The sequence below is a fragment of the Neofelis nebulosa genome, chromosome 10 (assembly GCF_028018385.1).
Source record: "Neofelis nebulosa isolate mNeoNeb1 chromosome 10, mNeoNeb1.pri, whole genome shotgun sequence".
NCBI lineage: Eukaryota > Metazoa > Chordata > Mammalia > Carnivora > Felidae > Neofelis > Neofelis nebulosa.
In genome coordinates this window covers 104,896,138-104,910,376 of record NC_080791.1, presented here as the reverse complement: position 1 = coordinate 104,910,376, position 14,239 = coordinate 104,896,138, and the positions used below count along the sequence as shown (strand labels likewise).

The 14,239-nt window shown below is 38.5% G+C and overlaps 1 protein-coding gene across 3 annotated transcripts in view; it reads right to left on the bottom strand.

Moving 5' to 3' along the window:
• Positions 1 to 977: 977 nt before the first annotated feature.
• Positions 978 to 14,239, bottom strand: part of LOC131487947 (B-lymphocyte antigen CD20-like) — a 42,281-nt gene continuing 29,019 nt past the window's right edge. For 2 of the 3 annotated variants that reach the window (XM_058689171.1, XM_058689172.1), the window contains 2 exons: positions 12,226 to 12,346; positions 978 to 1,180 (listed from right to left, as the gene is read on the bottom strand). In XM_058689171.1, the coding sequence (XP_058545154.1) occupies positions 1,173 to 1,180; positions 12,226 to 12,346 (129 nt within the window). In that variant the 3' untranslated portion in view covers positions 978 to 1,172. The remainder of the gene's footprint in view (positions 1,181 to 12,225; positions 12,347 to 14,239) is intronic. The other variant, XM_058689170.1, reaches the window with a different exon arrangement.

The window sequence follows — 14,239 nt, the reverse complement described above, 5'->3', positions numbered from 1 at the left end:
TAGAATGATAGAAATTTATTGTCTCACTGTTCCGGAGGCCTGACGTCCAAAATCCAAGATCAGGGTGTAGACAGGGTCATGCCCCCTCTGAAACCTTTAGGAAAAGATCCTTCCTTGCTTCTCCCTCGTTTCTGGTGATTTCCCAGCAATCTGGTGTTTCTTGGCTGGTAGATGGATGTATCCCTCCCATCCTCTGTCTTCATGTTTTCTCTGAGTCTTTACATACTCTTTCGTGTGTGTGTGTGTGTGTGTGTGTGTGTGCCTCTGTGTTCACTTTCCCCTTTCCATGAGGGCACCGGTCATTAATATGGGGGCCCACCCTAATGGTCTCATCTTTATTGTAATTACCTCTATAAAGACCCTATTCCCAAAAAGGTCACATTCTGAGGTACTGGGGGACTAGGACCCCAACATATCTTTTTGGGGGGACACAATTTGACCACAACAGCACCCCCCCCCCCGCCCCAGCAAGCTCTCCAGTGGTTTTTATGGACTTAGAATGTTGAGCACATCTGTTTTCAGAGGGGGACTCTGGTCACTAATTCTTGGAAAATAACAATTCCACCTAGCCTCCTATATCCTCGTCCTACAGCTATAATGAGAAGAGCTCATAAATGATAATCAATAATCATTTACTGAGGGATTAGAATAAACCGGAAGCTCTTCTAAGTCCTTTAATGATGTATTATAATTTAATATTTGCATCTACTCCGTGGGCTAGGAACTATGATTTCTGTGTTACAGGTGACGAAATGAAAGCACAGTAACATCAAAAGTCTTGCCATCGCTACCTTGACATTATGCCTGCCTTCAAAGTCAGAGTAGTTCCCGTTCTCAGATGATGGCGTCCCTTCGCTCAGACCGATCTCCTCCAGCCTAAGGTAAAGTAGCCATTCACCTTTACTTTCCTATAGCCCCTGGACCGGCTGTATCTGTCTATGCTCACTCAGATCGTTTTTAAAAAGGGTAGAGTCGACTTGTGATCGGATTGCATCCTTTATTGAAGAAGTAGGGAGAAGGCACACTGGGAAGGACTTCAGTAGCCTGTATTTTCCATGAGGCCTCTTGAGAACAATTGCGGAGTTCTTCCCCAGTTCACAATTAATCTTTCGTTCTTGATGGGAGTCACACTGGTTCTTTGTGAGTTATGTAGAGACACTGCACTGAGACAGCTATGGACCTGGGGGAGTGGGTGATAGCAGATTGATCATTGTGACACCAGAAGATACGAGCTTAGTCCCGAGCCACTGAATCAAAACAAGACAAAAAACAACAAAACAAAAACAAAACAAAACAAAAACCCCAGCAATGACAAACAAACACATATGCAAACCTAAAATGTGACCAGCTGAAACCACACTGAGAAGATAACACCCACTCTGTCTGGGGGGAGAGGTAAAAATGCAACAGACCTGTGGCCCGTCAGAAACCAGAGGTTTCATTGAATTACAACCATCACATTCAACTAAATATGTCTTCAGAAAATGACTTTAACCTTCGGCTGGCCTGTGGTGGGTGCTAAGAATCCTCTGGGGTGCTCTACTTCATATTCTAGGTCAGAAGGAGAAATGACCAACGGAGGGGGGAGCTGTCTGGCTTAGACTATAGGATTTGGGGGGGCGGCATCACCGCAGAAGGCATTCTGATGGGGAGAGCCCACGAGATGGTGATGGGATGAGCGACGTGGGCTGGTGAGGTAGCCTTAGGCTTCTGACCATCTGTCAGGAGGATCGCCCACTTCTGGCAGTGGTGGACTGAGGGTAATTGAAACCTTGGAAAGTGAAACCACCGATAAGGAGGGACTACTGTACATAACCGCAAAGTTTGATCGAGAAACCCTCCCTGCTGCTAGAAAGGCTTCAATAGCATCCTGGTACTTACAGGCTAAATTCCAAATTCTTTTCTAGGGGTGGCTGGATTCTATTAGGATCTGGCCTCAATTTGCCTCTCCAGCTTCATTTTCTTTTTTTTTTTTCTTTTTTTCAACGTTTTTTTTTAAATTTTTTTAATTTTTTTTGGGACAGAGAGAGACAGAGCATGAACGGGGGAGGGGCAGAGAGAGAGGGAGACACAGAATCGGAAACAGGCTCCAGGCTCCGAGCCATCAGCCCGGAGCCCGACGCGGGGCTCGAACTCACGGACCGCGAGATCGTGACCTGGCTGAAGTCGGACGCTTAACCGACTGCGCCACCCAGGCGCCCCTCCAGCTTCATTTTCTATCACTTTCCTCTAAATACTAGCCTACAGGAATCCCTCGAATGTGCCATGCTGGCTCCAGGCAGAGTTTTAGGCTGATTTACCAATATGTAGGTTTTGGTGGGAGGGATTTAATGACCTATCTTGAAAGAATTTAGACAAACTCTGTAGGTAAGGAGATAAGATTATCAGCCATTACAACCTGTTTCCTTCTATCACAATTTAGTGATTGTTTCTATCCTTTATTCTATTAATGGCGTGTATTATATTGACTCTTTCCAAGTTAAAATAAGTTAAAAAAATAAGTTTATGTGTTAAAATACACATAACAGCTATTATCATAACCATTTTTTAAATGCACAGTTCAGTGGCATTAAATACATATATGATGCTGTTGCAAACATCACCACCATCCGTCTTCATAGTTCTTCACTTCCTGTAAAACTGAAACTCTACATCCATTAAACAGTAATTCCTCACTCCCAGCCCTTGGCAACCCTCATTCTCCTTTCTGTCTCTACAATTTTGACCAGTCTATCTCCTATGGAGTAGAATCACACAGCATCTGCCTTTTTGTGACTGCTTTATTTCACTCCGCATAATGTCCTCAAGGCTTATCCACGATGTAGCACACGTCAGAATTTTCTTCCTTTTGAAGGCTGAATAGTATTGTTACAGTTGTATACCACATTTTGCTTATCCATTCATCTGTTGATGGAAACTTGGGTTGCCACATTGTAGCCATTGTGAATAATGCTTCTCTAAACATGGGTGAACACATAAATACCTCTCTGAGACCCTGCTTTCAATTCTTCGGGGTATATATGCAGAAATATAATTGTTGGATCCTATGATAATCCTACTTTTAAATTTTCAAGGAACAATCATATTGTTTTACACAGCAGCTGTACCGTTTTATGTTCCCACCAAAAGTGCACAAGTGTTCTGTTTTTTTTTCACATTCTAGCCAACACTATTTTCTGTTTTTTCTGTTTTTTATTTTTTTGATAATAGCCATCTTTATGGGTATACCGTAATACCTCATTGTGGTTTTGATTTGTATTTCCCTAATGGTCAGTGATGTTGAGCATTTTTCCATGTGCTTATTGGCCATTTGTAGACTTTATCTGAAGAAATCTCGATTCGAGTCCTTTGCCCATTTTTGAATTGTTTATTTTTGTTGTTGAGTTTGAGGTGTTCTCTATATATTCTTGATATTAACCCCTCATTATATATGTGATTTGAAAATGTTTATCTTATTCATTGTGTTGCTTTTTTACTCTCTCTTTTTTTAAAATGTTTATTTATTTTTGAGAGAGAGAGTGCATGCGAACGATCAAGCAGGAGAGGAACAGAGAGAGAGGGAGACACAGAATCTGAAGCAGGCTCCAGGCCCTGAGCTGTCAGCACAGAGCCTGATGTGGGGCTCAAACTCATGAACTGCGAGACCATGACCTGAGCGGAAGTCGGTGCTTAACCCAGGCGCCACCCAGGCGCCCCTTTTACTCTGTCTTTTGAGGCACAGCATTTTTAATTTTCATGAAGTCCAATTTATCTGTTTTTTCTTTCATTGCCTATGCTTTTGGTGTCACATCCAAAAACATCACTGCCAAATCAAATGTCATGAAGCTTTGGACTCATGTTTTCTTCTAAGAGTTTTATTTTTGGTCTTACATTTAAGTCTTTGATCCATTTTGTGTTAATTTTTGTACATGGTGTTAGGTAAGTCCAAATTCATTCTTTTGCAGGTGGGTAACCAGTTTCCCCAGTACTGTTTGTTGAAAAGACTGTGCTTAACTCGGTTTTGATGATTGTATCTCTGTAGTAAGTTTTGAAATCAGGAAGTGTGAGTCTTTCAGCTTTGTTCTTCTTTTTCAAAGTTGTTTTTGCTATTTGGGATCCCTTGAGATTCCATATAAATTTCAGGATGGGTGTTTCTGTTTCTGCATAAATGGCATTTAGATTTTGATAGGGATTGCATTGAATCTGTAGACTGCTTCGAGCAGTATGGACATCTTAACAACATTGATTCTTCCTATCGTGAACTTGGGATGTGTTTCTGTTTACTTACATCTTCTTTAATTTTTTTCAGTAGTGTTTTGTAGTTTTCAGTGTGTAAGTCTTTCAGCTACTTGGTTAATTCCTAAGTATTTTATTATTTTTGATGCTATTATAAATGGAATTGTTTTTGTGATTTCCTTTTCAGATTTATTCAGGATTTATTTCTGGACTCTTGATTCTACTGCACTAATTTTTACGTGCAGTAAAAATTACGATTTATCCTTATGCCAGTAGCACAATGTCTTGGTTAACTATAGTTTTGTACTTCCTTTTGAAATTGGGAAGCGTGAGCCCTCCAACTTTGTTTTTCTTTCTTTTTTTTAAAAGACTTCATTTATTTATTATCATTAAATAAATATTATTATTAAAACAAATATTATTAAAGATATTATTTATTTATTAAATATAATTTTTAAATTTTTAAAAAGATAATTTATTGTCAAGTTGGCTAACATACAGTGTGTAAAGTGTGCTCTTGGTTTTTGGGATAGATTCCTGTGGTTCATTGTTTACATACAACACCCAGTGTTCATCCCAATAAGTGCCCTCCTCCGTGCCCATCACACATTTTCCCCTCTCCCCCACCTCCCTTTGTTTATTTATTTTTTAGAGCAGTTTTACTTTTGCAACAAAATTGAGAAACAGGCACAGAGAGTTCCCATATATCCCTTGTCCCCACACATACAGAGCCTCTTCATCATTGACATCACTCCCCAGAATGGTACATTTGTTACCAAGGATTAACCACCACTGACATACCATAATCACCCGAAGTCCATAGTTTTTTACCTTAGAGTTAACTCTTGGTGTTGTATATTCTGCAGGGCTTGGGAAAATGTATAATGACATCCATCATTATATATGTATACATCCATGTATAACATCCATTATTAGATAATATCATACAGAATATTTTCACTGCGCTAAAAATGTTTGTGCTGTGCCTATTTATGCCGCCCCCCCCCCCCCGCCTTGGCAACCACTGATTTTTTACTCCATAAAAAGTAAACGTACCCATAGTTTTGCCTTTTCCAGATGTCATATAGTTGGAATCATACAGTGCGTGTACTTTTCAGGTTGGCTTCTTTCAGTTAGTAATACGCATTTGAGGTTTCTCCATGTCTTTTTCCTGGCTTGATAGCTGATTTATTTTTAGCACTGAATGATATTTCATTGGATGGGTGGACCACAGTTTATTTGTTCATTCACTCACTGATGGGCATCTAGGCTGCTTCGAAGTTTTGGCAACTATGAATAAAGTTGCTATCAAAGCCCGTGTGCTGGTTTCTGTGAGAGCATAAGGTTGCAGCTCCTTTGGGTAAACACCAAGGGACTGATGGCTAGATTATATGGTAGTATGTTTAGTGTTGTAAGAAATCCTCAAAGCCACTGCTTTCCCAAGTGATTGTACCATTTTGCTTTCCCACCAATGCAATGTTGCTCTCTATTCTCACCAGCATTTGGTGAAATCAGTGTTCAGATTTTGGCCTTTGTAATATGTGTGTAATGGTTTGTTTTCTTTTTTAAAGATCGGTTTGGCTATTTTGGGTCCATTCCATTTTCATATGAATAGTAGGATAAGCTTGTATAAAAATCAGTGGAGATTTTGGTAGGGCTTGGGTTGAATTATAGATTAATTTGGCGACTATTACCATCTTAATATTAAATCTTCTGATCCACGGACATGAATTTTTTCCATTTATTTAAATCTTAATTTCTTTCAATAATGCTTTCTAATTTGTGGTAGACAAGTCTTACACTAATCTTGTTAATTTTTTTCCTGAATATAAATTACATAAACATTTTATTTTTTGATGTTATTGTAATTGTGTTCTCATGTATAGAAATAACAACTGATTTTTTGAAAAATATGTTGATCTTATACCCTTCCAACTTGTTGAACTTACTTGTACTAGATTTTTGTGTGTGGATTTCTTGGAATTTTATAGCCACAAGATCTTATCAGCTACAAAGAGAGTTCGTGTTACTTCTTCCTTGACCAACCAAACTGAATATTTTTATTTCTTTTTATTGTCTAATTTTCCTGGCTAGAATCCCCAGTACAATGTGGAAAATAAGTGGCAAAAGCAGACATCCTTGTCTTGTTCCAGATCTTAGAGCAAAAGGATTCAGTATCTCTCCATCAAGTATAATGTTAATTGCAGATTTTTTCCCCACACCTAACTGCCGCTTTTCAGGTTGAGGAAATTCCTTTCTATTCCTAGTTTGTTGAATGTTTTTTTTTTTTTTTAATCATGAAAGGGTGTTAGATTTTGTTAAATTGTTTTTTCTATGTCTATTCAGATGATCATGTATTTTTTGTTTTTATGGTTATTACACGGATTGGTTTTAATGTTAAAGCAGCTCTGAATTCCCATGATAAATCTTAATTGGTCATGATGTCTGATACTTTTGGTATGTTGCTGGATTGTATTTGAAACATTTTTTCCTTTGAGGTTTAAAAATTTATATTCATAATGGATAATGGCCCATAGTTTCCTTTTGTTTGATATATTTGTCTGGTTTTGGTATCAGGGTAATACTAACTTCATAGAATGAGTCAGGAAGTATTTTCTCCTCTTCATTTTTAGAACAATTTGTTAAAGACTCGTGTTAATTCTTTAAATGTTTAGGAGTATTTGCAGTGTAACCACCTGGGACTGGGGTTTCTTTACAAAAAATTTTCGATTATTTCAGTCTCTTAACATGATGGATCTATTTAGATTTTTATTACTCCTTGACACAGTTTCAATAGTTTGTATATTTCTAAGAATTTGTCCATTTTATGTAGGTGAACTAAATTGTTGGCATATCATTATTCATAGTATCCCCTTTTAGTCTCTCTCTCTCTCTCTTTTTATTTTAGTAGGCTTCATACCCACACGGAGCCCAAAGCAAGGCTCAAACCCTGAGGTCAGTACCTGAGTTGAGATTAAGAGTCAGATGCTTAACTGACTGAGCCACCCAGGTGTCCCCTACTCTTTTATGTCTGTTTTTCTATTCTCTATTTCATTTTTTCCACCGTAGTCTTGATTATCTACATTCTTCTTCTGACTTTGGGGTTTAGTTTTCTCTTCTAGTTTATGTTCTTAATATTTATTAAGTTTTTAACTTTAATTCCAGTAGAGTTAACCTACAGAACATACAGTGTTATAGCAGTTTCAGGTGTGCAATATCGTGATTCGACAATTCAGTACGTTACTCAGTGCTCATCATGATAGGTGTGCTCTTAATCCCCTTCACCTGTTTCTCCCAGCCCCCACTCCCATTCTAGTTTCTAAAGGTGGAAAGTTAGGTTTCTGATTTGAGACTTTTTTCTCTTTTTAAAAATATAGTATTTATAGCGCTGAATTTCCCTCTAAGCACTACTTTAGCTGCATCAAATAAACCGTGGTATGTGGTTTGTTTTATTCATCTCAAAATGTGTTCTATTCTTTTTGATTTCTTGACTTTTTGGTAATTTAGGAATGTATTGTTTCATTTGCACATATTGGTGATAGTTTAAAATGTCCTTCTTTTACCAGTTTCTTTTTTTTTTTAAATGTTTGTTTATTTTTGAGAGAGCGGGCGAGCGAGCACACAAGCACGCACGCAGAGGAGAGGAAGAGAGAGAGCGAGACACAGAATCTGAAGCAGGTTCCAGGCTCTGAGCTCTCAGCACAGAGCCTGACGTGGGACTCGAACTCATGAACTGTGAGATCATGACCTGAGCCAGAGTCAGACACTTAACTGACTGAGCCACCCAGGCACCCGCTTCTTTTACTGATTTCTAATTTAATTCCATTATAATCAGAGAAAATACTTTGTATGAATTCCATCTTTCTAACTTATTGAAACTTGTTTTATAGCCTAAAATATGGTCTGTCCCAGAGAATATTCTACACGCACCTGAAAAGAACGTGTACTTTGAGTTGTTGGATGGAGTGTCGTATAGATGTCTATTAGGTCTAGGCAGTTGGTTAATAGTGCTGTTCAATTCTCCTATTGCCTTTTCTCTTCTGCAGAGTTTTCCTATACATTGTTGAATATGGGGTATTGAAGTTTCCAACTGTTGTTTTTTCAACTTTGTGTTTTTCCTGCCCAATCTGCCAGTTTTTGCTTCATGTGTTTTCGGGACTCTGTGGTTGGTGCATATATGCTTACAGTTGCAATGAGTTCCTGACAGATTTAACTTAAAAAAATAATTATAAATATGTCCTTCTTCGTGTCTACTAACAATTTTTTGTCTTAATGTCTATTGTATCTGACATTATTTTTATAGCTGCTCTAGCTCTCTTTTGGTTTCTGTTTATATGGCATATATTTTCCATACTAATATTGGGCATACTTGTGTCTTTTCTTTTCTCCTTTGTAGAATTCTTGGCATCGTCCCATCTATTCTGACCATAGAGGTTTAGAAACTAGAGTTCAGTGAAATTGAGCGTCTTGCCCAATGCCAGTATCTCTTTAGGTCAAGGTCGGATAATTAATGTCTTTCTCAACCATATTTCCCAATATGTGTCTTTGAATCTAAGGTGTGTCTCTTGTATATAGCATTTAATTGGAGTTCATTTTAAAAATCCATTTTGCCAGTCTCTGCCTTGTGATTAGAGTGTTCAATACATTTACATTTAATGTAGTTACAGATAAGATAGGGTTTATGTCTGCTATTTCATGGTCAGTTTTCTATATTGTATGTCTTTGTTCTTCTGTCTGTCCTTCTATCTGACTGCTCTCTTTTACGTTAAATAAATGTTTTCTTTCATACCATTTTATTTATTCTTCTATACCACTTTATTACATTTTTATTTCTTTTATTATTTTTGAATTATTTTTAGTTTGTTATCAATATTATTTTGTATTAATAATGTTGTAATATTTATTACATCTAATTCTTGATTGACAGTATTTTTCTTTCAGGGTTCTGAAGATGTCATACCACTCACTGTCTTTTGGCTTCCATATTTTCTGATGAGGAATTTTATTAAAGATCCCCTTTACAGGATGAATTCTTGTCTTCTGCTGATTTCAAGATTTTCTCTTGGTCTTTGTCTATTAGCATCTTGGTTGTGACATGTCCAGGTTCGGATCTTTTGTAATTTCTCCTTTTTGGAGTTTGTTGAGCTCCTAGGATATGTAGAGCAATGTTTTTCATCAAATTTTTAAGTTTTCATCCAATATATTTTCAAGACTTCTTTGTGTAGCTTTCTCTTTCACTATCTCCTCCCATTATGCCAACTTCCATTATGCACATTTTGGTATGACTGATGGCGTTTCAAAGGTGTCTGAAGCTCTGTTCATTTTTCTTTGTTTGTTATCATTTTGTTCCACAGAGTAGACGATTTTAATTGACCTTTTAAAATTTTTTTTTAAATGTTTATATATTTTTGAGATATAGAGACAGAGACAGAGTATGAGAGAGGGAGGGTTAGAGAGAGAAGGAGACACAGAATCCAAAGCAGGCTCCAGGCTCTGGGCTCTCAGCACAGAGCCTGTTGCGGGGCTCAAACTCAAAAACTGTGAGATCATGACCTGAGCTGAAGTCGGATGCTCAACCAACTGAGCCATCCAGGTGCCCCTTAATTGATCTATCTTTAAGTTGGTGGATTATTTCTTCTGTCAGATCAAATACTCTGTTGAGCCCCTTGAATGATGTTTTCATTTTAGTTACATATTTTTCTGCTCTAGAATTTCTACTTGATTCTTTTCAATAGTTTCTGTCTTTATCGATATTCTTTATCATGAAACATTGCTTTCTTACTTTCCTTTAGACTTTTTAGACATGGTTTTTCAGTTCTTAGAGCATACTTACAATAGCTGATTTAAAGAGTTTTTTTTCCCCTAGTAAGTCCAATATCTAGGCTTCCTCTGATACAACTTCTATTGCTTTTTCCCCAGTGTTTAGGTCATAGTTTTCTGTTTCGTTGCGTATCTTATAATTTCTTTTGTTAAAAATTGCATATTTAAAATAATATAATGTAGCAATGTTGGAAAGCAGATTCTCCCAGGGACTGGTTTTTGTTGTTGTTTTTGTTATTCTAGGGGTGCCTTTCCTGAACTAATTGTGTAGAGTATTCATGTCCTGTATGGGCACTGATGCCTGTGTTAGCTTAGTGTCATTAGATGATTGGGCATTGATTTCCTTAACTGCTTTGAACCAAGAAATTGCCCAGGCTTTGTTGAGAAGCTGTGTGTGTGTGTGTGTGTGTGTGTGTGTGTGTGCGCGCGTGTGTGTGCGTGTGTGTGTGTGTTGGGGTAAGACTTTAAAGGTTTGGAAGACAGGTTGCAACTCTATATTAGCTATCACTTCCTGTTTGCAGACAGCTTCAGGTCAGCCAGAGATGGGAGGTTAGCATATTGACAGGTCTTCCCTGGGCACACACACATCTCCACATATGCACAAGGTCTTGATTTCCAAGTATTACCACCGTTTCAAGGTCCCCAGTGGACATCTTGCGCCATAGTTTTTTTCTATTATGTTTTTTTTTTTTGGTAAGCCTTTTGTTTTCCCCAACTTTTATCCCTGCTCCAGGCAAACACAGTGTTAAAGGCCACTAATTGTTCTGACAAACATCCCAGAAAGCTTTTCACCGTGATTGAGCTCAGAGGTGAATAAAGACCCTTGCCAGTGGGGATTTCCAGGGACCTGCCTGACAAATCAGAAACAATGCTCTGGGAATGTTTTTTTTTGTGTTTTGTTTTGTTTTGTTTTTTATTTTTGGGCAACTCCAATCTCAGTTTTCCTCTGCTTGTGGTTGTTAGGCTGGTGTTTTTTTTACAGGTAGTGTGGTCGCAAGGTTATTTCATTTAAAGGTTACTGTGGAGATGGGACAAGGGGGCACCGGGCACCGGGCAAATGATAACCACAAAACTCACTGTTCTTACTAAGGTTTAGCCATGGTTTCTTGCATAAGTGTTCCCTGGATTGTCACAAGTCTTTGATTAATTCCCAGAGGTAAGAAATGTTAATTCTGACAACTTTTCCCAGTGTTCTCATTTATTTTATGGAGGAATCGATTTTTAGAGAGCCTCATTCTTCTATTCCAGAAGCAGTCTCTTTAGCGTCCTCTAAAATCCTCTAAATTTTCTGAAGGGACAGGAAGATCTCAAACTTTGCCAACAAAAGTTTATAACTAAATTTGAATTTCACAGTCTAGAACATTCAGTGTCCCCATATTGCTTTTCAGTCTATGTAAAATCTTTTCAGTCTATTTATTTCCTCTAGTAATCTTCTAGGTGATGCAAGTCTAAAAGACCTCAGGGTGCATGTATCCCTTCTAATCAGATTTTTGTATCCTTTGGGTAAATACCTAGTAGTCCAATTGCTGAATCATAGGGTAGTTGTATTTTTAGCTTCTTGAAGAACCTCCATACTGTTTTCCAGAGTGGCAGCACCAGTTTGCATTCCCGCCAACAGCGTAAGAGGGCTCCCCTTTCTTCATATCCTCACCAACACCTGTAGTTTCCTGGGCTATTAATTTCGGCCATTCTGACTGGTGTGATGTGATAACTCACTGTAATTTTGATTTTGATTTCCCTGATGATGAGTGATGTTGAGCATCTTTTCATGTGTCTGTTGGCCAGCTGGATGTCTTCTCTGGAAAAAAAAAATGTCTACACATGTCTTCTGCCCATTTCTTAAAAACTGGATCATTCGTTTTTTTGGGTGCTGAGTTCTTCAGATGTTTTGGATACTAACCCTTAATCAAATACGTCCTTTGCAAACATCTCCCATTCTGACAGTTGCCTCTTAGTTTTGTTGATTGTTCCCTTTGCCGTGCAGAAGCTTTTTATCTTGATGAGGTCCCAATAGTCCATTTTTGCTTTTATTCCCCTTGCCTCCCGAGGCACCTCTGGTAAGAAGTTGCTTTGGCTGATGGCAAAGAGGTTACAGCCTGTGTTCTCCCCTAGGATTTGGATGGTTTCCCTGCAGATCCTTAACAGAAGCTGTTTTCTCCTGACTGACCAGCCAGAAACAAAATTACTCACTTATCTCACTGCATTCTACAGGACGCATTGCTGCTTCAATCCGCTTGACAGTCACGTATGCACAGATCACTTCCACGATCGTGGTGAAGAGTACATATTGTAAAAGCATACTACCAGCTATCTGAATTAGAAAGAAAAGAAACATTCCTCATATTAATTAGCCATTTAAAAATTATACAAGAACAACACTTCGCAAGCAGGGAATGAAGATCATTCATCCTATCAGTCTCACACAACTATGAGGATTTTTGTGTATTTTTCCTAAGAACAAAATATGTTTTCAATTAATCAAGTACTCTTATATGCACCTTGCATTATGTCAAGTCCTACTTCTAGTAATGACTGTACAAGTTGGATACTTTTATTTCTCTTCTACATGTGACCAGACTGGAAAGCAGAGAGATTACCTTAGTACCGTGGGCTGGGTGAAATTCTTCAGGGTTTGGCACTGAGTGCCCATCTTTTCTCTCTTCATACTTTCTCTTTTGGTGAGACTCATTGCATGCTTTGTGTTTCGTGCTTTTCCATTTAATGCACATATAATTTGCATGCTCTATTTTCTTTTAACCTATGTACCATAAACATTATTACATGTAGTAGGTGGAACCATTCTCTCTCCCTTTCCACATTTCTACCACGGCCCATAGTAGGACTTTCTGCTCTAGGAGTGGCTTCTAGTGTTTCTTAATGCTCCTCATTTACAATTCCCCATTTGAGAAGCAGAGATTTATCTAACTCATGATTTCACAGGAAGGAACCCAGCCCCTTCTGGGTTGTTTCCCTTTTTTTTCCTTCAAAATCGTTTTGTCTTTATGACCCCAAGTTCTCCTCAACCTCTGATACCTGCCTGGTCCCAGCACAAGGAGACCTGTCGTCTACCTGTATCTAGGTAGATAAGTTTAATTCATGGAGAGAGGTTGCAGCAAGTTCATTTGGTCAAAGATTTAAAACGTGTTCTCCAACTATAATAATCATCATAAAGCTGATACTTTTTATTTACATCTGCTTGATTGTCGTATTTTATCTCAGTTGGTTCAGAATGTGAGAGAAGAAAAGTTGATGGCTATTTACTGGCCTGCTATACTAGTGTCCCAGGGGCCCTGTAATAAAGCATCACAGCTGGGTGGCTTAACACAACTGAAATTTATTGTCTCACCGTTCTGGAGGGTCAAAGTCCAAAAAGCATGCATTGGCAACAGAATGCTCATTCCAAAGTCTTTAGGAGAGGATTCTTCCTTACCTCTTTCACCTTCTGGTATCCCCAAAGGTTCCTTGGCTTGTATCAGTATAACTACAACCTCTGCTTTCACGTATCCATGGCCATCTTCTTTCCAGGTCTGTGTCCAGATTTCTTGCTTCTTATAAGGACACGAGTTCTATTGGATTAACGGTCCACTCTATTTGCGTATGACCTCATCTCAACTAATTACATCCGCAAGACTTTGTTCTCAAATAACGTCACATCCTGAGGTACTGTGGGTTAGGACACATCTTTTTGGGGGACACATTTCAACCCATAATAGTTTGTCTCTGCTCTGCCTCTAAGTTCATGTCCCTCCCACGTACCAAATCTATTTGCCTGATCCCAATATCTCGAAAAGTTTTGACCCATTTTAACATCAACTCCAAGTCCAAAATCAGACCTAAATATCATCAGATCAAAAAGCCTCAAATCCTATCATCTAAATTATCTAAATCAGTTATGGATGAGACTCCTAGAATGGTCCATATTGGGGTAAAATTCCTCTCCATCTGTGGACCTGTGCAATCAGAAAACCAGTTATCTAAGACAGAACGGTGGGACAGGCATAGGATAGATATTGCCATTCCAAAAGGGAGATATAAGAAGGAAAATAGGGCTGGGGCGCCTGGGTGGCTCAGTTGGTTAGGCATCTGACTTTGGCTCAGGTCATGATCTCGCAGTTTCTGAGTTCAAGCCCCGCATTGGGCTCTGTGCTGACAGCTTGGAGTCTGGAACCTGCTTCGGATTCTGTGTCTCCTCCTCTCTCTGCCC